The sequence below is a fragment of the Streptopelia decaocto genome, assembly GCF_964273445.1.
Source record: "Streptopelia decaocto genome assembly, chromosome: 1".
Lineage (NCBI taxonomy): Eukaryota > Metazoa > Chordata > Aves > Columbiformes > Columbidae > Streptopelia > Streptopelia decaocto.
In genome coordinates, this window is record NC_138663.1 from 203,578,155 (window position 1) to 203,605,741 (window position 27,587).

The window sequence follows — 27,587 nt, forward strand, 5'->3', positions numbered from 1 at the left end:
GCCCCTCCCCGTTGGAGCCGGCCCGTGCGGCACGGCGCGGCCGGGGCCGGGGCCGTGGGGCGCAGCTCGGGCCATGGCGGGGGGCGGCGGAGGGGCTGCCGGCCGGGCCCGGCTGCTGGCCGTGCTGCTGGCGGGGCTGCTCGGCGGGACGCGGGCTTTCGGCGACGAGGAGGAGCGGCGGTGCGACGCCATCCGCATCGCCATGTGCCAGAACCTGGGCTACAATGTCACCAAGATGCCCAACCTGGTGGGGCACGAGTTGCAGGCGGACGCGGAGCTGCAGCTCACCACCTTCACCCCCCTCATCCAGTACGGCTGCTCCAGCCAGCTCCAGGTGGGTCGGGGCGCCGGGGGTCCCCTTTGTGCGTGGCCGGAGTGGGAGAGCAGGGTGGGAGGACTGGACCGGCTGCTCATCCCCATCCTCATCCCCATCCCCTCGGCTCAGTCCAAAAAGAAAACCCAACCGAAAGTCCCGCTGGGTTGAGCGCTGTTCCTCGGTGCCTGGGACGGGCTCGTTCATCCCGGTGCGGAGGGCCAGGGGCGGGTTGTCCCGGCGGAGCTTCGGGTGTTGTACCCGAGCTCTGCGCCCCTCTCAGCTGAGAACCCCACGGAGCTGCTCCTGGGAGCTGCTGGCTGGTGGGAACCTCCGAGGCTTCCACCGCAGGAGTTTCTTTCCCAGGCGAATGGTGAGATCCCGGTCCTCCCCACGGGCATGGATTTCATCAAACAAAAACCAGCTTGTTTCTTGGGACAGAGCTCCCGAAGCAGCACGCAATCCCGCTTACACTGTCGCGTCACAGAATTGCGATTATTCGAAAAGCGGAGGAAACTACAATGTTTTATTACTGTTACATACGTGACCTTATTGTAAAAGAAAAACCTATTCTTTTAGGAGGATCATGAACCAAAGTAATTCAATAAAATGCCTTTTCTTCTGTTTGTCTGTTAGCTGTAACATCCAGGCAGTGCCCAGAACAAATATATGTATTTGTTTAAACCGCTTCAGTTTGGTTTTTTGCTTTCCTAAATTGCACCCTTGAGGTTTAGATCTGGCTAAATCCCACTCGCTTTATTGAAACTGATGGGCTAAATATACACGGAGCTAATCTAGGGAGTAAAATGTTCAAGCTTTGGCTTCGGAGCACATTTGAACTGAAAGAAGACAACATTGTTAGGTTGTTGGTTTTGTTTTTTTTTTTCTCCTTTGTTTTTATTGTTCTTGGTTTATTTGTTTTATGCTGCTTCCTGTTTTTTAAGGCAAAGGACCAAATATTGCTGCTAAAAAGACAAAAAAGAAAACTTGCTATATTTTAACCTGTTTAATTTTCCCCTAACGCGCTTGTGATTTCTGTTTCTTCCAGTTCTTCCTTTGTTCGGTCTATGTCCCGATGTGCACAGAGAAGATTAACATCCCCATAGGTCCCTGCGGTGGCATGTGCCTCTCTGTCAAAAGGAGATGTGAGCCTGTTTTAAAAGAATTTGGATTTGCCTGGCCGGACAGCCTCAACTGCAGCAAATTCCCACCCCAGAACGATCACAACCACATGTGCATGGAGGGTCCAGGAGATGAAGAGGTTCCCCTGCACAGCAAGACCTCCCTCCAGCCCGGAGAAGAGTGCCACAGCATGGGATCTAACTCGGAGCAGTACATCTGGGTGAAGAGGAGCTTGAACTGTGTCCTCAAGTGCGGCTACGACGCTGGTCTCTACAGCAGGTCAGCCAAGGAATTCACGGATATCTGGATGGCCGTGTGGGCCAGTCTTTGCTTCATCTCCACTGCCTTCACAGTCCTGACCTTCCTGATTGATTCATCCAGGTTTTCCTACCCGGAGCGCCCAATCATATTTTTGAGCATGTGCTACAATATTTATAGCATTGCTTATATTGTGAGGCTAACTGTGGGCCGGGAAAGGATATCCTGTGATTTTGAAGAGGCAGCAGAACCTGTTCTTATCCAAGAAGGTCTTAAGAACACAGGATGTGCTATAATTTTCTTGCTGATGTATTTTTTCGGGATGGCTAGCTCCATCTGGTGGGTTATCCTCACATTGACGTGGTTTCTGGCTGCAGGACTCAAGTGGGGCCACGAAGCTATAGAAATGCACAGCTCTTATTTCCATATTGCAGCCTGGGCTATCCCCGCAGTGAAGACCATCGTCATTTTGATTATGAGACTAGTAGATGCGGATGAGCTCACCGGTCTGTGCTACGTTGGGAGCCAGAACCTAGATGCGCTGACGGGCTTTGTCGTTGCTCCGCTTTTCACCTACCTGGTCATTGGGACTTTATTCATTGCAGCGGGACTGGTGGCCTTATTTAAAATCAGGTCTAATCTTCAGAAAGATGGAACTAAAACAGACAAACTGGAAAGGCTGATGGTCAAAATCGGTGTTTTTTCGGTGCTGTACACCGTCCCAGCAACGTGTGTCATCGCCTGTTATTTCTATGAAATCTCCAACTGGGCCATTTTCCGCTATTCGGCAGATGATTCCAATATGGCAGTGGAGATGCTCAAAATCTTCATGTCCCTCCTGGTGGGGATTACGTCAGGTATGTGGATCTGGTCAGCCAAAACTCTGCACACGTGGCAGAAGTGCTCCAACAGACTGGTGAACTCAGGGAAGGTGAAACGGGAGAAGAGAGCAGACGGTTGGGTGAAACCTGGGAAAGGGAATGAGACCGTGGTATGAGGAAAGGACGGCACCCCGATGGTCCGACCGCTCCCCCGTGGAGGACTGATTGTGTGTAAGTGTTGCCGTGAAAATGTTGGGAGCAGCGTAGGGAGATGGTGACACAACCTGTCTCTGGGGGATGGAGAAAAAAAGCCTTAAAGAACAAACAGCAAAAAGATCACACTACAGATACAATAGCCATAAACCATGCTGCCCAAAATAGGAAAGCCCAGAGAGGCTTTAAAAGCTGTGAAATATCCAAACACGTTGTCTTCCTTTTTTTTTTTTTTTTGTAAAGCAGGTTGCAATGTACTGAAGTTTTTAGAAGCTGAGGGACTGTAGCCCACACCTGTGGGATGTTGTTTTCTTTTTCCTATAGCTGATGGAGGAAAGGTGGTCCGGGGCCAAATTCTGGGCTGATGTAGGGCCCAGATATCAGAAGGTGGAGCATCCAGGACCTCAGTTAGATGCCTTTTTTCTGAGTTCAGCGTCATGAAGAAGGCGCTTGCCGAGGCTTGTGTCTTTATGCCCTGGGGAATTCTGTTGCTCCCATATGCTGCACGAGTCAGCCAAGGATCAGGTCCTCCAACAAATACCAAGTGGACTTTCCAGGTCTGAGAGTTACCCATTATGAGTAGGATTTAGCGAGGTATTAGTGAGGATGATTTTTTAAGTTGTCTGATGGTCTAATAATAATTTCAACACATTATTTTTACCGTCTGTAACCTGGTCTGAACTGAAAATTGGCTCTGCCTTGAGTGGGAATTTGGACCTCCCTAGGTCCCTTCCCACCTGAATGATTCTGTGGTTCTATCAATATTTCTAATTTTTAAAGGCTTTACTCAAGACCATTGGCAGAAGTAGAGGAGTCAGTGGGGGCTGGGAAGCTGTGTGTGGTCTTCTGCATCAGTTTTTGTTGTCCATCTGCCTCCGTTCCTGTCCCTTCAGGTGCTCCTGCTATTTCCAGTGGACTACTTTATTCTGCTGCATTTAATAGCTTTAAATAAAGTCTTACATCATAGCGTTCCTTCCTCTAGGAAAAAGAAAATTGAGTTGAGGGTCTCTTCAAACAATGCCAGTTTTCTCCAAGTAAACTTATCTGGCCCTCTCTGGAGACCCATTGCATGAAGCAATTAAGTCTTAATATATTTCATTCAGTGCGATGGTATCTCTGCAGACGCCAGTCTGGGGAGAAGCGAAATGTTAAGTTCCTTGGCAACCTCATGTTCACACAGATCAGTTGTATAATTATGTGTGTCAGTTACAATTAAAAGAACATTCTCAGCCCATGACATCGCAGTACAGCTGACTGCCTCACAATGATGCTCCCATTGCTCACTGACAGCTATGGAGACATTTTTTTAAAGTATTTTTTACATGCAGAATGTGAGCAGACATTCAGTCCTCAGGAATGAAAAGAGACATTTCCAGTTTTTGTAAAGAGATCCCGAGAGAAGAAGCACAACTTCTTGGTGAATAATGTTTCACAGCAACTATCGGGTTTACTTGTCCTTTATTTGAGGAGGCATCGGCTTGTGCTTGTGGGGAGCTCGAACCTTGTGTTGGAGGTTTGTTTGGGTAATAAGAAAGGTGATGCAAACAGAAGTAGCCCAGAAGCACTCCAGAGAACACTGTTCTGATGCTCTGTCCCTTTGAAGGACCTTTGTTTTTATCCGTGTGCCCTAAACATTTGCTTCATTTGCTTGTGTGGAACCTGTCTGGCTGTGGAGCGTCCCCCCCGGTACCCCAACTCGCACGACCTTCAAGGCAGCTGAGAACAGGCACGGCTTTATTGCAGTCCTGGCTGTTCACACAGGTGCCCCATGTGCTTCCCAAACCACAACCCATTCCAGCTCTGGCCATGAGCACTAATCTGTCCCAGAAGTGTGTATTGTTTCAATGTCAATGTTGAGACATGTGCCTGAGGACTTTTTTTATTTTTTCCTAAAAAAACCCAAAACAACACAACAAACCCCAAACAAACCCTAATTGCAGTCTTTGTGGTTGGGCACCCTCTCCAGCAGAACAAGTGACAACTTGACACATTCTGCTCAAGAAGCACAAGCATTGTCTTGGCCAACACCGCATACCAGCCGAGCCTTTTCATCCTCTCCATAAAGTCTCTCGCTATTAACATTGTGTTTGGATCTGGTTATTCTGTGGACAAGGAGTACTTCAGATGGATGAGCTTCTCCGTTGTGTGATCTTGCACCTAGCCCGGCGAGGGGTGTAAAGTCAGCAGCTATATGTTGACTTTCAAGGGATAAGGATGGAGTAGGAGCCTTGTGACCTCATATCAAGCTGTGCCAAAGTGTCACATCCACTCAAGTGTCCTTCCCTCTGAAATGGTTTGGATGCTCTCCTGGCTGATCTGGTCCATGTTTGACCTGACTGATTCAATAAACGACATTTTTAACAATGTTATGTACACAGTAGTACCTTGTTATCAGATCTCCAGCTGTGACCCTGTGGACTGTGACAGATGGATGTCCCTGGTGATTTGAGATGCTGGAAGTGAGTTGGGTAATGGTAACTCTGCATAGCCCTATGAAGGACCTGGGGGGATGTTCCATGGAAGGGTGTGAGGCACTCAAATACTGTGGGGAAGGGGTGGGCTGGGGAGAGGCACCAGCTGATATTCCCAAAGGAGCACCTATCCCAAGCGGTCAGGGGGTCAACATGCCAGCCCAAAGCGAGATTAAACTGTTGCAGTGATGAAACCATCCCATAAATGTGTTTGTTAATCCACATGCATTTACCTTGCTCCGCTTCGGGGCCGTATGAGTGGGAATTCACAGCAGATAGACTAAAACCCGGTTACCAAGAGTGAGTCTCTGCAACTTGTATGTTCTCTCGTTTCAACATTGTTATGAATTTAAAGCCAAAAAATGTGTGACTAATCCTGTCTTGGAAATGCAGTTGCTGCGGTTATACAAGTAGAAACTTTGCAGCAGTTACCTTCCCTGCCCAGTCCCTACTCCCTTCTTCGCCCTGGGCTTATGTTCTTCTCGCTGCAGGTTTTGGAAGCATCAGCTGGAGAGGTACAAGCTTAGCTCTTACATTAAACAGACAAGTTAGCTACTTTTTCTGAATTTTAAGGAAATATACACTGATTATTTTGGGGTGTACAGAAAATATATCTGCTTTGATGTATGTACTGTAAATTTCTAATTTATCACTGTAAAAAAAAAATACCAAAAATTTTGCTATTTAATTTTTATATCAAAATAAAATTTTAACCTCTGTGGATAACTAAGGTATTCCTGGCAGCCCTCACATTTTTGACGAGTTTGTTTCTTAAGTTGGCACTGTTGAAAATGCTTTTTTTCCCCCTGAAAATCTGAAATGGTCACACTGGGGTGAATGGATGCTCTGAAAGGGTTAATCCAGCACCGTTTGGATCTAAATGTGGATTGTGAGAAATAACTGAAAACAAAACATCATTGGACGGTGAGACTACAGGACTTGCACATGGGGTGGACAGAAACCCTTTTGAAGACAGCGCAGAGGTCCTGGGCGCTGGCTGGGGATGCAGATGGAGCTTTGGGCTTGTCTGAGCGTGTTCCCAAAACTGAACAAGAGGGCCAGGTGGAAGCTCAACCATCCGCTGCTCTAACACTGCTGGGATGTGGCTCCTGGGCAGAGCAGAACCTCTGTAAGGCTCCTTTTTATTGTTGAATACATGCACCCAAAGATGCACTGAGCATTCGGATGTGGGGTGCATGGAGGAGGAGGGTGGTGTAACCACCTGCCTGTGGGGTATATGAGAACCAGAAATGGCTTTTGAACAGGCCAAATTCTGCTCCTTGTAATATGCTTGAAATGAATTTGAATTTGTTCCTAAGGATAATATCAGCGCTTGAGAGAACAGATTCAATTGATTGTCTACATTTTCTTGCACTGTTGTGTTTTGTTGTTGTTGTTGTTGTTTTGTTTGTTTTGTTTTGTGGTTTCTTTCTTTTTCTTTTCTTTTTTTTTTTTTTTAAATCTTATTAATGCTCTGCTTATTTTCCATTCTTTTGTGTCATTTATGTTCACAATTAGGATGTACAGTGGCAGCGAGGAGTTCCTTCTTTATGTGTACGCCCCTCACCAGTTTCTCTGACGCTGATAGTACTGTTTGTGCTATTAGTCATCATCTAAACCCACTTAATCATCTCCACTATGAAGCGTTCTGTGTGCAGGATTACTTAATTAGCATAATATTATTCTAATAGGAACGTAAATCAGACTAGAGTGGATGATAGTGAGGATGCACTATAAAGAAGACAGCAGGAATTATCACCTGTGCATCTGTAGCTAACCAGGTTTTGAAGAGCTGCATCTAAACCTGGTAATTAGAGGGATTTTCTCATGCTTTTGGCAGCTTATCACTGTAATGTTCTCAGGGTGGTGATTAATGAGATCTCTGACTCCCAACTTATAATTAGGAGTCTTTAATATAGCTACAGTTAAACATAACAAACATAAAAGAAAAGAGCTTTGTCTGTCAGGGCTGTTCACGCCACCAGAGAACCTCAGACGTAGTGCACGAGATAGTGCTGGCTGCTCCAGGTCTCTCTGATGGCCGCTTGTCCTTGTGCACGTCCCCACATCAGGCATCTGAGAGCATCACTAGTGAGGTGACAGTGAATTGCTGGAGTGGCTCTGCATGCGGGACAACCTCCCTGAGCCACTGGGACAACAAATCAGCCCAGGTTGGCCTATGGAGAGGAGTATGTGACTGTATATCAAACTTGTAAAAGGTAGACTTTATCAGGACTTTTTGTTTGATTGGTTTTGTCTTGTTTCATTAAAGCTGCCTTTAAAAAGAGCAAATGTTAGGCCTTCGAAGTGAAGGAGACCACAGTTCTGCTGCCACAAGTCAGGAGCATCCTAAGCTCCAGTAATGTGAAAATGTGGTATCATGAGACTCCAGCTTTGGTGGTGGAGTTTCCACCACACTCCATCCTCAGCCGCTCATTCCCATAACCGCACTGCATTTCAGCTTCTCCTTCGTTTTGCCAGTGCACTGCAAAGCAGGTCAGCAAAAAGATTTGGGTTAAAAATAACCATTGCTTTCTTTTATGCTGGAGATTTACGTTTATCTTGGATCATGTCAGTGATCTGGTTTATGCAGCAGCATCACCAAGAGCTGTACCAGCCCAGCCAGACAGCGTGAGCTGCCAGGTGACCGGGGGTCTGGCTCACGCTGCCCTTGCTCCCCAGAGCAGCAGCCTGTGGTCCTGCTCCCCGAGCCCTCTCACCATCATCGCTGCGAGGGCAGAGCTGCATCTGTCTGTGGGGATGCAGGAATGGGTGAGGGACAAGTGGCAACTACCCAAACACTGCCAGTTTCCCCAGCTAAAATAGCAAATCCTTCATTAATGCTGTTGGTAACTCCCCAGGTTTGATGCTTTGCCTGGGATAACCACGGAATGTCAGGGATTGGAAGGGACCTCGAAAGCTCATCCAGTCCAATCCCCCTGCCAGAGCAGGAACACCCAGATGAGGTTACACAGGAAGGTGTCCAGGTGGGTTTGAATGTCTCCAGAGAAGGAGACTCCACAACCCCCCTGGGCAGCCTGTTCCAGGCTCTGTCACCCGCACTGAGAAGAAGTTCCTTCTCAAATTTGAGTGGAACCTCTTGTGTTCCAGTTTGAACCCATTACCCCTTGTCCTATCATTGTTTGTCACCGAGAAGAGCCTGGCTCCATCCTCGTGACATTCACCCTTTACATATTTATAAACATTAATAAGGTCACCCCTCAGTCTTCTCCAAGCTCCAGAGCCCCAGCTCCCTCAGCCTTTCCTCACACGGAGATGCTCCACTCCCTTCAGCATCTTTGTTGCCCTGCGCTGGACTCTCTCCAGCAGTTCCCTGTCCTTCTGGAACTGAGGGGCCAAGAACTGGACACAGTATTCCAGATGTGGTCTCACCAGGGCAGAGTTAGAGGGGGAGGAGAACCTCTCCGACCTACTAACCACACCAAAGTCCAGCTTTGAACTGCTCATCTAGAGGTGAAAGCCCCCTTAAACAGCCCCACAGCAGCTGTGACACTGATGCTCCATGGTGCCCTTTTTGGTACACTTGGGCTAACTGACTCATAACATATGCCAGGAGTTTCCAGCCTCTGTCTCAACTTTGCATGCCAAGTGTTGGTGTAGTTTGAGAGCAAAGCAGAGTGTCTCTTCATGCTTGCAAAGCCAACGCTGGCTGCAGCACTGATAAGGCAGAGAGTGGTCCAGGCTGGAGCTGCGTCGTGCCATCCTCCCACTGCACCTCATCAAAAAGAAAGGAAGAGAGGATGGAGAGGATGGGTGTGGGTCAGGCAGCTCCCAGCTGATGCTGGGCTGGTAGAGCAGATCCCCTCTCACCAGTATTTCCTGCAGCTGGGAGACGATTTCTGGCCAGAGGTCCTGCACATCCTGGCAGCCTCCAGCTGCTCTAACAGCTTTGTGTTGTTAACAACCAGATGTTTTGTTTTACGCTCTGGGAACAGTCTACCAAACAGTCACCACGGGGCTGGGAGAGCACAAAGGTGGCTTAGAGGGCAAGGACGCATATGCTGAGGTGTCACTGAGAAACTGCTCTGTTTTCCTAGTTTTTGGGAGAAGCAGGGACATCCCATGTGCCAGATGTTAGGTACAACACCAGAGGAAGCATGTTAAACTCCTAACACAAATATTATTGCACCTCTAAGTTTACTGTAATTTGTAACTTTGGATTTTGTTGCTGTGTTTACTTGTCAGGAGCAAAAGTGCTAATTAATTATATCCACTTCAGAGGTCTTGGAGAAGGGAGACTTAAAATTAACTTTGCCCATTTAAAAATAAATGGTTTTAAACATTTAAAAAAAAAGTACCCATGGCTTGTTGATACACTGGTGAGATAAATATCTTCATTTTGTATTTCCATCAGCATTTAGCTGGTTTCCTGCCTGGTTCTCTCATTTCCTGCGCTTACTCTGAGGAAGCGAAAAACATCCTTCCTGCAAGATAGATGCAAATCATTTGACAATCTGCTTCTACAATATAAAGTTTCAAAACATTATTATGCACAGAAGCAGCCTGACATTACATGTTTACGTGGATGAAGTGAAGTATTTTCTTCTGAAACAACTCAGAGACGCTCTCACTCAAGTAGTTGTTAAGGGCTGATAAGCGAAGTGCTGTGGAAAAGCAGGAATTGAGCCTTTTCAGGGATTTTTCTTGCATTTTTGGGTCCTTTGCTATGCAGCAAGGAGTGCCTGACATCTAGTGGCAGCTGCGTCCCGGCCCCAGGCCCTCGCCGCTGCTCACTGACCCCGCTCCCACTCATGTCCAGGACATTTCCAGGGGGTTGCTCGGGGCAGATTTGCTTTTCGTGGCACTTTTTGTGTTGTTACTATCAATATCTTTGCACTCCCATCAACGCCATAACGTATTTTTATACCACCTCAGTTTTCACTGGAGGTCCAAACGTGGATGTCTAAAGCCACATCTGCCCACCCAAAGCCTGGATTTCAAAAGCTAAGAGTAATCATGGGTGTGTTGCTTCTTCCCTTTGCAATGTGAAAGGCTTTCAAGACGCCTCACAGCAAAGGGTGGCTGCTCAGCCACCCTGCTGAAAATAAAGGCAAAGGGATATTTTGCCTCAAAAAAGGCCCCTCCGGGCCATTGACCCTGCTCACAGCTTTGCACATCCACAGTGCTGCTGAAGGATGATGTAGCTTATCAACCCAGCATTGCAGGAGAACCTAAAATCTCTGCCAGTCTGCCTGGAAATCCAAACCTGCAGAGCACAGCGATCCAGCAGCTGCTGCTCAGGCTGTTGGATCCCACGGCTGTGATGTCCAAGAGCTGCAGCAGGAGTGGGCAGAGTCCTGAGGCTGTTTCAACAGGAGCATCTGAAAATGTAGTCGCTGAAATTTACTGTTCATTATTCTTCTGGAAAATTTCAGGCTTCAATGCAAAGCCTTTTAAAAACTGCCGAGTTTCTAGAAACTATCATTAATTTTCAAAGCAGCTGCTGGGTGCTCAGTTCCTTTAGAGTAACTACATTTCTACCCCCAGTTTATGGCCTGACAGTTTTATTACAGAAACTTTAAGCATGCTAAGAACTTCAAACAGAGAAAAAATGGCTCCTTCTGAGCCTTTTCATAAGTCCATGAAGCGATTCATGCCTTTGAAAAAATGCCTGTGTTTGAAGCATAAATAATGTTGCAGTAATGACCTCAAAAAAGATGGAAATGGGAGAAACAACAATTTTTCACTTGAGGACTTCATCATTCATTCCTGTCTCCTTTTCCTCTCCTACTTTGTGAAACATCCTTTGCACGGATGCTGCTAAAGAAGAGGCAATGACCAACTGCTGCTGCCACAGGCACATGTAACGACCGGCTGGTATCTGTCCTACTGAGGGCCGGACCCCTCTGTAGCATATAGGATCATAGCATAGTTTGGGTTGGAAGGGACCTTCAAAGCTCATCCAGTGCCACCCCTGCCATGAGCAGGGACATCTTCACCCAGATCAGGTTGCTCAGAGCCCCGTCCAGCCTGCCCTGGGATGTCTCCAGGGATGGTTCATCCACCACCTCTCTGGCCAGCCTGGGACAGTGTTTCACCACCATGACTTTCCTTCAGGCTCTTAGCATGGAACTGATCAAATGGGTGTCCAGAGGCAATGGAGGGCAACAAGAGGAGGTCTGTCCATTTCCTCCCTCCATCAAGGCTCCAAACCAGCATCTGGAAAGGGGCATATACCTCCGCTGCTGCTGTGAAGACTTTTCCCAGCAGCACATCTACTAGCTCTTGGCCCTACATGATGGCTTGTACCAAGGATATCAGCTGAGGAAATAATGAGCTTATCATCCATTTAATATTAATCTCTCCTTGCTCAGCCCTGGGCTTGTGGCTGGCATGGCTACCGCAAGTTTATAGTATTGCTCACAGAGGAAAAAAAAAATGACCCTTTAACATGTTAGCATGGCAAAAGGGCCAAAGGGACATCTGTCCCCTGCTGTGGCAGGGGAAGCTGCCTGTTACAGAAGCCAGCAGAACATACACTCCAAAAAAGGTCATTTGAAAGATTTAACAGAATCTCTTCCTTGCCCTCATGCTAGTTATGTTTAAAAGAAAAGGTCTCCAGCCTGAGATGATAGCCTTTCTTCTTTCTGCTGCCATTTGGCAGTGGGAAAGAGCTGGCAGGCCCCAGGCAGAAAGCAAAAAGCATTTGCAAAGCAACACACAAGAGAACCACAATAAAAACATAACATCTTTTTGAGAGATAGGGAGTGTAGGAGAGGCCTGGAAATGGGGAAGAGTGGTTCTCAGAGGAGGAGGGAATATATATTTAATGCTGAAAAAATCAGCTACAGGGGCCCCAGCATATGAAAGTTATGACAAACAATAATATCATTCCGCTCACAAAACAATCATGTTTCTACAGCTGTGGCCTGACTGGAGCCAAAAGAGGTGAGGAGCCATCCCTGCTTCCCTGGAGAACGGTTTTATAACTGGAGCAGGGAAAGGGCCAGGTCTCATCCCAAAATGCCAGTAAATCATCCTGTCAGCATCCACAAAGCTGGCGCCCAGCTTGCCATGGGATGAGCTGGGTTTTGCTTCTGCAAGCTCTTGAGGTCCCTTCCTCTCCAAAATGCCCGAGAGCAGCGTCTGCATCTGTCAGAGCCCTGCCAGCTCCGGGATGCTCCAGGCAGTGTACAGAGCCACATCCCTTCCTCTCCCTCTCGTCGGGGTATCAGGCACTTTTTTGGCTGTGAAAAGTCAAGTCTGACAGATGTGGCCACCAGCCCAGTCCTCCTCACTTGTGTGGCCTTTCCAGTAGCTCTGCAGCCCCATGACTCCCCCCAACAGCCTGGGCTCCTGTCAGGAGTCAGGAGTTTGCAGCCACCTTCCCAGATCTGCTACTGACCTGCTGTCTCATGTCATTGAGAGGATGGCCCTGCCATGGTGGACTAACAGAGAGAGCAGGATCCAAGATCTACAATGGCTGTTGGGACATGAGTGATGACAGGATGAGAGGGAACAGCCTCAAATTGCACCCGAGGAGGTTTAGATTGGATATTAGGAAAAGTTTATTCCTGGAAAGGGTTGTCAGGCATTGGAACAGGCTGCCCAGGGAAGTGGTGGAGTCACCATCCCTGGAGGGGTTTAAAAGATGTGTAAATGTGGTGATTAGGGTCATGGTTTAGTGGTGGACTTGGCAGTGTTGGGTTTACAGTTGGACTTGATGATCTTAAAGATCTTTTCCAAACTAAATGATTTTATGATACTACTTTGGCACCAGGCCATGCAGAGGAAGGCAGTGTACAGGTATGCGAGGAGTGCCTGGAACCTCCACACCTCTGCTAAAGCAACAGAAGCAGAAGAGGCACATGTTTTTAAAAGTTCAGCTTCAAAAGCCTTTCCCTACAACCCCAGAAGAACCCAACTAACCTCCTATCAACAGAGGAAAGGTCAGGAGGTTTGAGGATCTGTTGGCCCAAAGAGGCACACAGAGTGGGGTGAGCAGGAGTGAAATCTCCATGTGAATAGATTCACAGCAGAAATAAAACCCGGCACTTCACATCACATTCCCTACTGCACCTATTGGTTCATCACCACTCATTTAAGGAAGGGATTTCTTCCATGAAGAGAGGAGAAGAATCTGCCATATTGAAAAGATAATAAAAAAGACAGTGAAGTCCTTTCTCCATCCAACTTCTGTAGCTCACCGACAAATCTACACACAGATTTGACTAAGAGTGTTTATTTTAACTAAAGTAGATATGTACATAGACAGCCTTTAGATATTCCTATCTCAGAATCAAATTAATTAAGACAAAGCTCAGGTTAAATAATTTATTTCCCGTGACAGAGGAAGTGATTGCTGAGCCTTGGACTGGAAGGCCAGCATTTATGGACCTCAGGCTGCACCTCTTTCTGAAAACCACCCCATGTTCTTAGTTTCTAGGATGCTCTAGAGCAGGTAGATGCAGGGCATTTCCATGACATGAGTGTGTGGCGACACTCTTCAAATCCTATTTCTTCTTCAAATGGGAACACATGCGGACATATTCATTTCTGTCATTTCATGACAGACATATTCATTTGTGTCATTTCACTAAAAAGCTGTTGTGGTTGTTTTTGTTGTGGTGGTGGTGGCTTTTCGTTTCGGTGGGATTTTTCGTTTTGGTTTGGTTGGTTGTTTTTCTTTTTTAATTATTATACATAATGTGAGTATAACTTTAGTTGGATCAACTATTTCACCAACTTCACTGAACAACTTTAACACATCAACAGGAAAAAATGATTTTGACTCTTGATTCAAAGTATTTCAATCTAAATTTTGTGGGAATAAATGCCATTTGATTGATTACTCCCAAAATATTGACTCTGATCTGGAGTGTTTGCTCAGTGACCAGCTTCAGAGCACTTTGAAATCATGGGGGTATTGTTTACTCGCTTGATGGATGCCAGACTGGTGAGGGGGAGGAGGGCTTCAATAAATCATTTCTGACATTAACATTGCAGAAGCAAATTCCCATGAGTATTTGTGTTAGTTCTGCTGCTGATGCTTGTGCAAACAGTGCAGGACAGAATTCACACCACTATCTTTCTGTGGCTAGTTTTGCAAACAAAAGCTCCTCATTGGCATTTCTAGGCAAAGTCAATGGGACAGACGGGGCAAAGCAAAATGCACTTTATTTATTCAAAAAACTGTTAGTGTGTCATTAAAAAATACTCATGAAACTTTCATAACAGATTTTGAGGTCAATAAAAAAATAAAATAACCATAGACGGAATTAAGCAATGAAATAAACCATTTTTATTTGTGTAAATAATTAGAATGTTCCAAATGTCCAGCATCTGGCATATGTACTTTTTTACATGCATTGTTTTTAGCCATCTATGCCACAAATTTTCCCTACATTTTGTTCTTTAGCATAGTGACTATGTTATTAAGATGGCGTAGGTCAGACCTTCATGATCTGTCATGAGAAATGGCTGGATATGGAAACGTCTGTTCCTGATGACAAATGCAGTAAGTTGGTAAGTAGCATGCGCAGGGTACATAGTATAAATATACAGTTGTATTTTTCATTTCAAAGCTCTCCTACTGATAACCTTGGTAGAATTGCCATAATCTCTTCAAAAACAGCTGCAGCAAAATTTCTGACTACAAAAGCTCTGGTGGAATGTCGCTCTGCAAGGACACAGACCTGCTTGCAATCATATGCGGGGGGGGTGTTTAGATTGGATATTAGGAAAAATTGGATTCTATCTTAGGAAAGATTTCTTTGTGGAAAGGGTTGTCAGGCATTGGAACAGGCTGCCCAGGGCAGTGGTGGAGTCACCATCCCTGGAGGGGTTTAAAAGGCATTTAGATGAGGTTCTTAGGGACATGGTTTAGTGCCAGCGTTAGGTTATGGTTGGACTCAATGATCCTGAGAGTCTCTTCCAACCAAAATGATTCTATGATTCTGTGATTCTGTACTACGGGGAGCTGTGACCACTTGGCTGAGGAACACTGAGGTCTACCAGCACATGGGGATGTCATCTCTCTGCCATGAAGGATGGGCTAAAACCTGACAACCCACTAATATCCCATCAATTTCAGAGCTGGGCTCTTAGTTCCTGTCTCCTTCTAAACAGAAAGTCTTTAATAACAGTAAGATCTGAAAACTCATTTTTACATCTTTTTCAGTGCTTCCCAGGCTCAGGAGTGTCATCCCCTTTGGATGTTCTGGAGACCCCCCATGGAGCTCAAACACTTTCCCATTCTCCACTACTGCTGTTGAGAACAATCAGGACCATTTTGTTCTGCCAGTAAATTAAGTAGGAGGCTCTGACCTCCTTTGGAGAGCAGGACTTTGGGCCTCTTCACTGCCTAGAGAAGGCTGTGGGTGACACTCTCCAGGTGTGGGATCTGAGTGGGCTGCTCAGCCCCACGTAGCGCTGATGGGGGGCCCAAGGGACGCAGGACATTCCTGCTGCTCAGTGTTTCTCTCTACCCACACGGTCCTGCTGGGCACAAACCCACACATGGGTGCATCACCCAGGGTTTCTGCCTGCCAGGCCACCTACCCATGGATGGAGAAGAGTGTCCCAAAGCAGCAAAAAACAAAAGAAAAGCTTTCCAGCCTGGGTTGTCCAGGTGCTGTACCCTACACAGCTAAATAACACCAGCCTGCCCAGTCTGGGATGGACCTTTCCACCAAACACATCTCAGAGCTGGGGGAGGTTTTATTTTTCTAGAACCCACAATGTCCCTCCCTTTGAGTAAGAGATGCAAAACATCTCCAGCCTCAGCAGAGACCTCAGTGCTCTGCTGCAAACACTCATTAATAAAACACCACACTTTGCTGACTGCTCCTGTAACTTTTGTCACATGTTAAGCCCCTCAGCAAGGTGTTGGTTCAATGATTTCAGGGATCCTTTTCCCACAAAGATTGATTAAAATTCTGCCTTTGACAAATTAACAGGGAAACTTCCCTGGTGTTTTGTTAGCAGGTGGTTCTTCCCACATCACCAGACTCAAAGTCTCTTGGAAATATGTTATTTTTACTTGGCAGAAAGGTGAAAACAACAGACTGAAACGTGAGAAACCAGCATGTGGGCTTGACAGACCACACTGCCCACTGACCCCCACATCACTTGTTCATCCAGGGAGCTGCAGTCAGAGGGAAAGGAGCTTTTTTCCCTTCCGGGAACACTGGTCTGGAGAAAACACCCCCTTGAGTCTGCACTCACTGTCCAGCAGTGCAGCCAGGACAGCCAGACATCACCAGCCACCACCGGACTCTCTTCAGTATGTCCTGTCTGCAGTGGGAGAGGGTCCAGTGAAGGGCCACAAAGTTGATGCAAGGAATGGGAGCATCTGTCCTGTGAGGAAAGGCTGAGAGAGCTGGGACTGCTCAGCCTGGAGAAAAGAAGGCTCAGGGGGATCTCATCAGTGTATATAAATACCTGAAGGGAGGGTGCAAAGAAGATGGAGCCAGGCTCTTTCAGTGGTGCCCAGTGCCAGGACCAGAGGCCATGGGCACAAATTGAAACTGGAAAGCTGCCTGGTGGAAAAGGACCTCGGGGTGTTGGTTGACAGAAGCTGAACATGAGCCAGCAGTGTGCCCAGGTGGCCACAAAGGCCAACAGCATCCTGGCTTGTATCAGGAATAGTGTGGCCAGCAGGACAAGGGCAGTGACCATCCCCCTGTACTGGGCACTGGTGAGGCCAAACCTCAAATCCTGTGTTCAGTTTTGGGTCCCTCACTACAGAAAAGACCTTGAGGTGCTGGAGCGAGTTCAAAGAAGGGAACGGAGCTGGTGAGGGGTCTGGAGCACAAGTGTGATGGGAGCGGCTGAGGGACCTGGGGCTGTTCAGCCTGGAGAACAGGAGGCTGAGGGGAGACCTTATCACTGTCTACAACTGCCTGAAAGGAGGTTGTAGCATGCAGGGGGTTGGTCTCTTCTCCCAAGTAACAAGTGATAGGACAAGAGGAAATGGCCTCAAGTTGCACCAGGAGAGGTTTAGATTGAATATTAGGAAAAAAATTATTCATGAAAAGGGTTGTCGGGCATTGGAACAGGCTGCCCAGGGAAGTGGTGGAGTCACCATCCCTGGAGGGGTTTAAAAGACGTGTAGAGGAGGTTCTGAGGGACATGGTTTAGTGCCAGTGTTGGGTTCACAGTTGAACTTGGTCATCTTCAAGGTCTGTTCCAACCAAAATGATTCTATGATTCTATCATTCTATAATTCTACGAACATCAGGAAACACTTTTTTTTTACTATGAGGATAAACAAGCACTGGCTCAGGTTGCCCACAGATGCTGTGGACTCTTTGTCCTTGGAGATATTCAAAATTCAGCTGGACATGGTCCTGGGCAACTGCTTGAGCAGGGAGGTTGGATGAGATGACCTCCAGAGGTCACTTCCAACCCCAACCATTCTGTGAGACTTTGACTCCTGCCAAAGACAAACCTGCATCTCTGACAGTGGGAGACATCTTCCATTTACACCCTGGAGACTGAATTTCTTGGTCATGAACATGGGACCTTCCTCCTACTCCCAAGTCAATCTGCTTCCCACCCTGTTGACAGGGAGCATGCTCGCCAAACCAAAGGGCAATGGCTGTAAATTCAAGAGGAACTTCTCATTTCTGAGCAGCCCCTTTCCTTCGGTGGCCACAGACTGGTGTGTTCTTGTGTGTAACCTCCACCATGCCTGCAAAAACAAGTCTAGGAAAACAAGTCTGCTGTCAGCAGCCTGCATTGTGTCTTGAAAGTTTGTGGGATCTGCAAACTGATAAAAGGTTAAAGGCTGTGTTCAAGCTAGCATCCTTCATGAACCTTTTGTCCTTACATTAATCCAGAAATGAGGAATAATGAACAAATTCTGCTGTCAGTTTGGCTATGCAGCCTTATCCTATTCGCTCTACAGAGGGAAGAAAGAGGTGCATTTCTCCAAGGCCTAGGGCGCTCAGACTTTTATTAAATGCTGTAAATGTCCAGCTTTTCTGTATAAACAACCGAGGACGTTGCCCCTCAAGAGTGAAAGGACAGCCTTATCCCAAGGCACAGGCCTGGCCGCTTGGAAGGAGGAAATAATTTGTCAAAATAAAGGAAGAATGCTTGGAATTTCACCTGGTTTCAGAGTATGCAGTGGAATCTGCAAGCAGAGAGGGGCTGTTCAGAGATGCCACTCTATCTGCCTCTTTGCTTTCTGTATTCCCAGCTCGATGGTGCTCAGTTCCAGACACCCTTTGGGTCCTTGTTCTCTTGACACTTTTGAAATGACAAATGCAATTTACACTGCTTAGAAGTAAAAATATTTGGATGTAGGTTTTGACATGGAAAGTCCACTTCTAAGTCTTAAAAATTATCACAAAGATTGCCAAGAGAAGTTTTTACTTCTCCTGACACGTTGAAGAGAAAATGGTGTTAGAAGATTATGAATCTCTGGCATCTCTTGATTCAGGGTAGATTTGGAATTATTTTCTCCTGGTTGAATTCTAAGGGTTGAACGCTTCGTAAATTTGTGCTGCTAACACCCTGCCCAGGGCACACAGAAGCTCAAAGGCAAAGGTTACTGGTCAGTCAAAGGCAAAAGTGCTCGACTCTAGAACCCACATCCACTCCATTGGCTTAACTGGGACCAACCAACGAGTGACCTGGCATGTATTAATCTACCTGTTCTGTTCCAGCAGCACAAATGCACCCACTGCCTTGGCTCCAGGCAGATAAAACAGCTGTGATAAGGGCTCAGTCATGTCAACTGCACATGGTGTACTTCGGCAAGCTGCCATGCTCACAACCAACTCACCTTATTTGCGTTTTGCTCTCATAGTGTGAAATATGCCTCAGCCAGTTATTTCATTTGCTGGCATTTTCACAATGCCCCTGTGAAAGTTTGTACCCAAGGAAGCTGTTCCTCCTTCCTATTGCTCTCATGCTTTTTGACTGTGTTACTTAACATAGTTTCTGGGCCTTTTGGGAGAAGGTTCTGATGCACCTCCTTAGCAGGGACATCCTATGTCGCCAGAGGGAGATGTTTTAAAAGTTATTCAAGACTGTGACAATTTGTGACATGAAGACTTTCATAGACCATCCCAACTGGTGCTTCCAAAGGTGTCAGTCCCTTCTGAAACTGAAGGCTTAGATCTTTTTCTCCACTACCAAGGATCTGCCAGGCTTCCTCATGACTGTCAACTTCTACACTGGCCCAAAATTTGCCACCCCAGCCCTCTTCCTACACCTACTCAGGCCTTGTAAATCTTTTACTGTATTAACCCAGTTTCTACCATACATTTACAAAAGTTTACGACCTTCAACTGTAGTCAATCATTCCCCATGGTCTCAGCTGTTTCGTCCCACCTGCAGCAGCTTCACCATGCTGCTGTTGCCTGTAAATGATTTACCCAGCTCTTGCAGAGGACCCGTGTCCCTTGAGGCACACACAGCTCACTCGCAGTCCTGCTCTGGTTTAGACTTTCAGTTTTCTGGTGTCTTATTCAGATCTCCTTGCCCTCCCTTATGTCAGCACTTGCTCCTCATCTTCATACAGCAGGTTATTGGCTGCATTATCTGGACATGAGCTGTGGAACATGTACGTGCAAAGCGGGCAATAGCTCATGTGAATGGAGGCGTGTAGATCACTGGTGTGGAGTTCTGAGAATGTGCCCTATTTTAACACACCCTCACAGACATATATGTTTGTATGTGGTCACAACGTTTGCATGTGTTATTAGTCCCCGGGTGTATTTTGAATACGAAGTTCAGCGTCAGTAATTTGGGGACACTCAGCTCTGTTTCCCATCTTCCATGTCAGTTTATCAGAACATTATTTAAGGGACAAAACAATCTTTAAAGTGAAAGTTATAAATATTAAATGAAATTAAAAGCTAAAGTTAAACTTTGCATTTTAAATCTAAATCTTAAATGTGTTTAAATACAGTGAATTTAAATAAGTGTTTGATATAGACCTATTATAAGAAAAACAGCTAGCCCTGGAGAGAATGTTCTGTCTCTGTACAGGGCACCCATGCAGCTGTTCATACAGCTGTCATCACTGGGGCATGGGCAGGATCTCCACAGCATTTGCACCTAAAGCAGGGGTTTAAACCCCGGTCTGGAGGCCTGTGAATGAGAAGTTTAATGTTTCACTTCCCAGAGCTGCTGCATCTAAGTCCCTTCTTAGTTTTTTCCTGGTTTTTGAAGGCTTAGATGAGGTTGCCGATAGGAAACCTATTACTGCCTTCTCCAGTGGAGTTGGAATATTAAAATTTATATTTTTAGGAGGCTAATTGAGACCAGCAGCTCATCTCATTGCTGGAAAAAAAATAGTATAATGTTAGGGATAAACTTCTGGTAAGGAAAGCATCCCCTGCGATAAATAAACAGTTGATCTGGTCAAAAAAAACAAACCTGACAGTAAAAGTTGCATTTATTGAACTCATCTGCTGAGCCTTGGATTAAGTTATAGGTCAGAAGTACCATCACAGCAATCACTGCCCAGCAAAGCTGCAGGTGGACTGCAGAGACCTGAGGACACACAGACACACTTGAGGACACAGAAACAAGACAGAACACCCCAAACTTGCTTAGACCAAGCCTGAGAACGTTTTTTGACTCTCTTATGACCACAGATTGTTGCAGAGAGACAAGAATGAATTTTAGAACAAAAACTGAGCAACTATGATAATCATCTAAACTGAATTTCTTTGTGGTTGCCACTTGCTCATGGCAACTGTCTGAGCAGATCAAAGACCACCGGTGTGGATCAGGAGGATGGCATCAGGAAGGGGGATTCCTCAAAAGGCTCGCAGGGAGTCTGAGTGGGACAAAATCTTCCTTAAATTCATGGGAATCCTTCGAAAATGTGTTTTGTGCCCTTTTCCTGTGCCTGGTGGGGTCTGAACACCTGCGAGGTGGTTTCCAAGGGGCGGTGGGAGCAGCTCCCGACCCCGCAATGTGACCGCTAGGTGTCACGGCTGTCCCACGGAAGCCACCGCGTCCCGGCGCCCTGGAAGCAGCGAGCGGGTCTCTTTCCCTTGGCGGCTGCAGGAACCCCCTCGGTCCCGATAAAACCCTGCAGGGGAGGCAGAGCCCCTGCCCGGCCCCCACTGAGGGGGAGCGGAGCTGAGGGACCCCCCAGACTGTCACCGACAGTCCCCAGCGCAGCACGGGAGGGAGTTGGAGGTGCAGGACTCATTTTTCAGATCGGCTTGCAAAAGAATGTCTGTAAGATAAAATGTCTCATAAACCAAGGTCCGTATTCCCCAGGTGCCTCAGTTTACATTCTGTGCGTGTGCTCCAGGAAAATGTAATATTCCTTTAATGTGGGTAACTGGAGTTGTACCAAGCACCTCAGGTTAAATTTCACATTGTGTCCTACAGCAATGTTATTAAGAGTCACAAACCCTTTCCCCTTCTGTGGTGTGTTTTCCCAGAATGGGTTGCCCCAGTTCATTTTTAAGCTCTGCTTCTTCACGAAGGGAAAAATAGCAAATACTTTGCATAGTGTAATTTCCACCCAGAGCACAGTTCTGGTATTTCAGAGAAAATGACCTGCTTTCTTCCTGGTCTTTAAAAGCATTACTATATGAGGTTTATCTGTCCCTTTTTTCTACTATGTTTATCACCAAGTGTTCAGCCAGGCTTATGCTGGAGATTTCATACAGCTAGATTGTGTCTGCAAGAAAGGAGGTAGCTCAAACATTTACTCTGTCTCTGAAGCATCATCTTCCTTGCTATCAAGCATCCTGCAGGTCTCCTGCTCTCTTTTAGCACCATCCACATCCTCACATCCAGCCAGCCCCTCTGTTTATTTTTCCACTGCTGAAGCTGGGATTACTCTCACAGGGAGACTGTGTGGATCAGCTGCTTCCCATTGTGATTTGCTTCATTATGAAAGCTTCTTTTTTTGTGTGTCTGTTTTCAAGACGGCATGTGGGAGATGCACATCACCTCACGGCAAAGTAAATTAATATCGATCGAGATATATAAGAGATTCTCTACGAGCTGTTTTGCAAAGATGGTCCTGCAGCACATGCCAGGAGTTGTTAACACATCAGCTGCAGTGCATCCAACACTGTGAAAAAGATTTAGGAGGGACTAATCCCTCCGGTGGCAGAGCTCTGTTGGCCTTTGGGTGAATTTAGTTTCCATTGTCTCACATCAGACAGACTTGGCACCAGAGGAATAATGATGACAATAACAGAGGAGCATTATCTAGGCAGAGCCTGACATGCCTGAGTATCACTCGTCCCTGTCCTGCCATCATTTCAGAAGGAGTTCCTGAGTTCATTCGGTTATTAGACATGTTCAGAAAATTGAAGTCAGCACAGTGGGGTGCCTCCCAGCACAAGCCTTCAGGCATCCTATCAGCTTTTCTTTCTTCTAATTACATAAATCGTTTCTGATGACAACCTCATGAAATGAAACATAATTTTTATTTTCACTCCAAGAGTCACTAAATGGACCCGCTGCTATGGTTCACTGTGATTTGGCATGCAAGAAAAAGAACCGTGGAACAAAGCAAGAGAGGATGCTGTCATTTCACGATGCGAGCACGGACTACATTCAGCTTCAATAATTTGTGCTTTCATTGATGGTATTTTTTCAGGAGTTTTGGTGGACAGTGATAGGAGGTCTGGTGCCTTTATCACAGAACTGAACACAGGTCTGGGTGTGATTCACCCTCCTGTTAGGGGGTGACCATCAGCCAGTCATTTTATCTCTTTGCACCTCTGAGCATCACTCCTTTCCACCATGTTTTTATCTGACTTTCTGTCTTTTCTATTCATACAGTGTCTGGTACAGTAGGACAGTCTCAGTCGAGGCCACCAAGTGCGACAGCGATCTGATAGAGAGTATCACAAGCTCCTCTGATTTGGAAGCACTGGTGGGTGTTTGTCTCACGTAAGTGCCAGGATCCCAGGGCAGTATCTTTGTGTGAAATCAAGAGAGATTGCAGATCTGTGTGGATGACTTCACATGGGAAATGCACAGAAGTCAGCATGAAAGGGGTATGAGAAATGAACAGAACTTGCTGTACTCCATTTAGTGAATAAATTGCCAGAAGACTGCAATTAAATCTTGCAGATAAGAAGCCTTCTGGAACAGGGTTGCTTTCTATATGGAGTGCTTGACAGTTAAAATTGAAATCTGTTGAACTTGGCTACATAAATAGATTTGTGTTTCTTCTCATTTATGAGTCATAGTTGTCTATTTTACTTATTTGTGTGAAACGAAGCTGTAAGAAAAGATTTAAAAAGCAAGAGTGTGGCCACTAATGATGCTAAACATACCTGTCTACAAGAAAACTCAGTAAGATGTTTGCAAAGGAATGGTTTTTGCATGTCAGCTGTGTTTATTTGTTTTATTATAGGAAAACATAAAGAGCATAGTCTTACATCTTCAGAAATTAATTAAGAAATTTAGAATGCAGCTGGTCCCAACACTTAGCAAAAAACAAAAGAAAATAAAATGTACAAATAATGCTCTACATCTCTGTGGGATTTTGTACTCCTGTGTGGTCAGCCAGTCCTCTCATTAATTTTTATCATTACTGGTCTCGAGTTCCTGTGTTATTTACAGCCTGCAAAAACCTATCTGTCGAGGTTCAGTGCCAAATATCACTATGAACAAGCAAAGCCACTTGTTTAATGGCTCAGGAACCCTCCGATTCAGCACAGAGAAAACAGTTACATACCAGGATGTGCTCTTCCTGGGAATGAGCTGTATGTTTCTGTTGCTAACAATTAGCTTTTTTAAAAGATGGCTTAGAAAATTGGATTTCATTTTTCAAGCTGAGGACATGAAGTAAACGCAACAAAAATTTGTTTTTTTAGACAGCACCTGGGGACAGAACTCAAATAAGTCAATGATTACCCAGTGGCTTTTAATCTGAGGACTGGAAAAGCTGCTTGTATGAACTTGTTTTGCATATCCAGGATCAAATCCAGAAAACCTCTCAAAATTTTTGATAAACAACTTCTCAACTTCAGCATGGGGCTGCTGGTCTAAACTCTTGACTCAGAACAACCATTGATCATTGACCATTGATTGACCATACCATTAATCTTAGACATGAAGAGTATCTTGAAAGATTCCACTCTGCCAAAGTCAAACCACGTACTTGAATTTAGGTCACTCCTTCCACTCTGATGGAAATGCCCCAGTCCCAAAGTTGTTGGTTATTCTGATGACTGTCTCACATTTTTCATTACAAACTCCAGAACATGTTCATTTTATTTCTGGTTGAGAACATGAAACATTTTCATTCATCAGAATTCACAGGAAGGGAATATAGTTGAGATGCTGACTCTGAATTTTTACTACCAAGTTTGAATGTTGAAATATTTGCTATAAAATATATTTGCTGGAAATATATCCTTCAAAACATGAGCTTTCATAGCTCCCACTCACTTCAGCAAGCCGACCAGCATACTGTTTCATGCCCACAGCAGATGTCTGCCAATCCTTGTCAGGGTTTCATCAACACACTTCGATATCTGTAGATGGAAAGACCATATCATTGGAATTAGACAGGTGACACTGAAGGTGCTTTTGAGAAGAAAACTCTGAAGGACCAACCCAGTTCATCACAGTTACTAATTATTATTTTAATGAGCACAATCCAGAAGGGATCCTGAAGCATACATTTCCAGTCCATGGCACTGTTGTGCAATGTGGTAATTTAAGCAGGCAAGACTAGCATACCATGTCCTCCAGTCCTATTTATACCCCACAATTTAACAACCAATAGCTCTGTAAAATGCAACTAGTTCCCATTCACATACCACAAAAGCAAAGACACCAGATTACCAAAATACCAGACACAAATTTTCATAACCAACGTCCACCCACGATCTTAAAAGCAGAAAAATGCAGCCCAAATAAATCATCCCTTGAATGTATGAAATGCAAAATTGCCTACAAAATTAGGTCTAAGAGAATTTTCAAAGCTGAAACCACATCACGTTTGACTAGGTCCGCTTCACACAAAGGTGCAAAATCTGGAAAGTCTGCCTCACACCATAATGTAACACGGATTTACCTCACCCACTCTAAGCATGAGAGTTAGAATGAATATTTGAACACCTACTGCTTGTGAGCAAAAAGCAACCTGGCGGATCATGCTCAAGATGCTTTGGTAGGACTGCTGGGATGGGACAAACCTTGCCAAGAGAAGAGCACCTCAAGGCAACAAAGATGATGAAGGGAGTGGAGCATCTCCCGTATGAGGAAAGGCTGAGGGAGCTGGGACTATTTAGCTTGGAGAAGAGGAGACTGAGGGGTGACCTCATTAATGTTTATAAATATATAAAGGGTGAGTGTCACGAGGATGGAGCCAGGCTCTTCTCGGTGACAAACAATGATAGGACAAGGGGTAATGGGATCAAACTGGAACACAAGAGGTTCCACTTAAATTTGAGAAGAAACTTCTTCTCAGTGAGGGTGACAGACACTGGAACAGGCTGCCCAGGGAGGTTGTGGAGTCTCCTTCTCTGGAGACATTCAAAACCCACCTGGACACCTTCCTGTGTAACCTCATCTGGGTGTTCCTGCTCCAGCAGGGGGATTGGACTGGATGAGCTTTTGAGGTCCCTTCCAAGCCCTGACATTCTGTGATTCTGTGAAGGCTTGAGAGGTATGTAGTTCTCGGGAGCTTCTCAAGAGAGAAGACCCATTGAACGGGATATCTGAAGTCAGAACTGACGGACAGAGGCAGGTGAGAAAGAAGGCAGGCAGAGATTTTACACAAGATCCCAATGCTTATGGGTAATCTCTTAATTACCCAAAGGTCTCAGTTGCCCTATGACAACCATGACCATAGAGCAGACTGGACAGAAACCTCCTTTCCAGGCAGTTGTGCTGGACAACTCGTTGCAGTAGAATGTAAAATCAGAGCCTTTGAGAGGGTTTGTAGCTTCCATCATAACTATGTTTTTATTTAGTTAGTTGTATCACTATCTTATCTGTGAGATTTTCCACAGTGCTCCTGAGAAAGTCACACAAAGGACACAGGGACCACCCAACCCAGTTTGAGATGTGTTTTTGTCAGAGCAAATCCCTCTAATGTCAACTTTTATATAATCTTTGTGGTCTAGAAGCTCAGGCAGCACTCAGTGTAGCAGGTTTTTCTGTCTCTCAGACTTTAGAAGCCAAGATTATTGGAAAGAAGCAGTTAAGAAGGAAGAACATGAGACAGGATTTAATCTGCAATTTCAGGGGAGTTTCAACAGAGATTTATCTGTTTATACACTTATTCTGGAAAAAAGTTCAGACATAGCATTTGTATCCATAGATGACATTCTTTGTCAAAAGAGCCATAAGTTTAGATATATCCCTACAACTGTAACTCCAGCTGTGTTCAGAAGAACCTTATGTTTATATATACAAATGAATACACATAAATACATATTTCCACCATGTATTTTTGAAATAAAGAAGAAAGATTTTCCACATACACAGTGAAAGACCCAGGGAGTTCAAGGCTTTTGATGGCAGCTGCTTTTATTTATCTCAATTATACCTCTGAAGGTGTTGGTTTCATCCTGAGCATTGGTGACACTGTCAACTTTTTGTAAGTTGGCTAAAAACTGTTTTACCACCCAACTTCAAATATAGCTCATGATCCATACATCTAATCATGCTATCCATAGCAATGTGAAGGATGTTTGTATGGGAATGCACTGGAGATCTAGGTTCAAATTCTGACTGTCACAGGAGCATCCGTGCTACGCCCCATGGAAAGTCCCTGGCAGCCTACAAAATGCTGCACAGACATGTCATCTCAGGTAAGTTTTTCAAAATCTGTTTCTGTCTGTCACCTATAAAACTGGGACAAAAGAGTTGGTTTTCTCCATTCTTGATGTTTGCAAACTAGAGGATTTTTGAGTTCGCCTCTAACCATGGGGTAAATTTAAGACTGGCCAGAAAGTGTTTTTTCTGCCCTGTGTGAAAATACTCACAGTTCAAAAATGTTCCCCATCTTTCATCCAGGCAAAACAAACACCTGTGGAAGCAGAGGGGAACCTTGACTGTAACAAAAGCCCCAAGGCTCTGCGCTGTAGATGACACAAAACACAGATGAGAATCGCTTCCTCATGTGATGATCATTTTTGTGAAAAACACGCGGCCAAGAGAGACTCCTTATCAGCACCGGCTCAGCTTTTGGAGAATCCAGCAAGATGTGTGCTGGTTACCAATGCTCCCTGCTCCTCCACACCAGAGAAGAACAAAGGAACTTCACATTATATACACTCTGAGCTTTCACCGTTCACATGCCACTTCCCTTCAAAATCTGGAGAAATTTAATCCCATAGGAAGACTGAGGGCTTTTGTTCTATCATGTTTCAGGTCCATTGAAGGAAGGAGGGAGCCAGCAGGAGCAAGATGCAGAAGCCACAAGCATGAGGATCTTCTTGCTGTAGCTCTCCACCTTATGTTTAT

General features: G+C 45.5%; 1 protein-coding gene across 2 annotated transcripts; it reads left to right on the forward strand.

Moving 5' to 3' along the window:
- On the forward strand, window positions 1–27,587 carry FZD4 (frizzled class receptor 4). Of its 2 annotated transcripts, XR_014185807.1 has the most exons (3): window positions 1–334; window positions 1,362–2,745; window positions 27,138–27,587. XR_014185807.1 is itself a non-coding variant. In XM_082070025.1 (2 exons), exons 1-2 carry the CDS (start codon window positions 74–76, stop codon window positions 2,688–2,690), a joined length of 1,590 nt encoding a protein of 529 aa, XP_081926151.1. In that variant the 5' UTR covers window positions 1–73; the 3' UTR covers window positions 2,691–5,932. The 2 variants fall into 2 exon arrangements, 1 of the variants encoding a protein (XP_081926151.1); XM_082070025.1 differs by lacking the exon at window positions 27,138–27,587 and having other exon boundaries at window positions 1,362–5,932.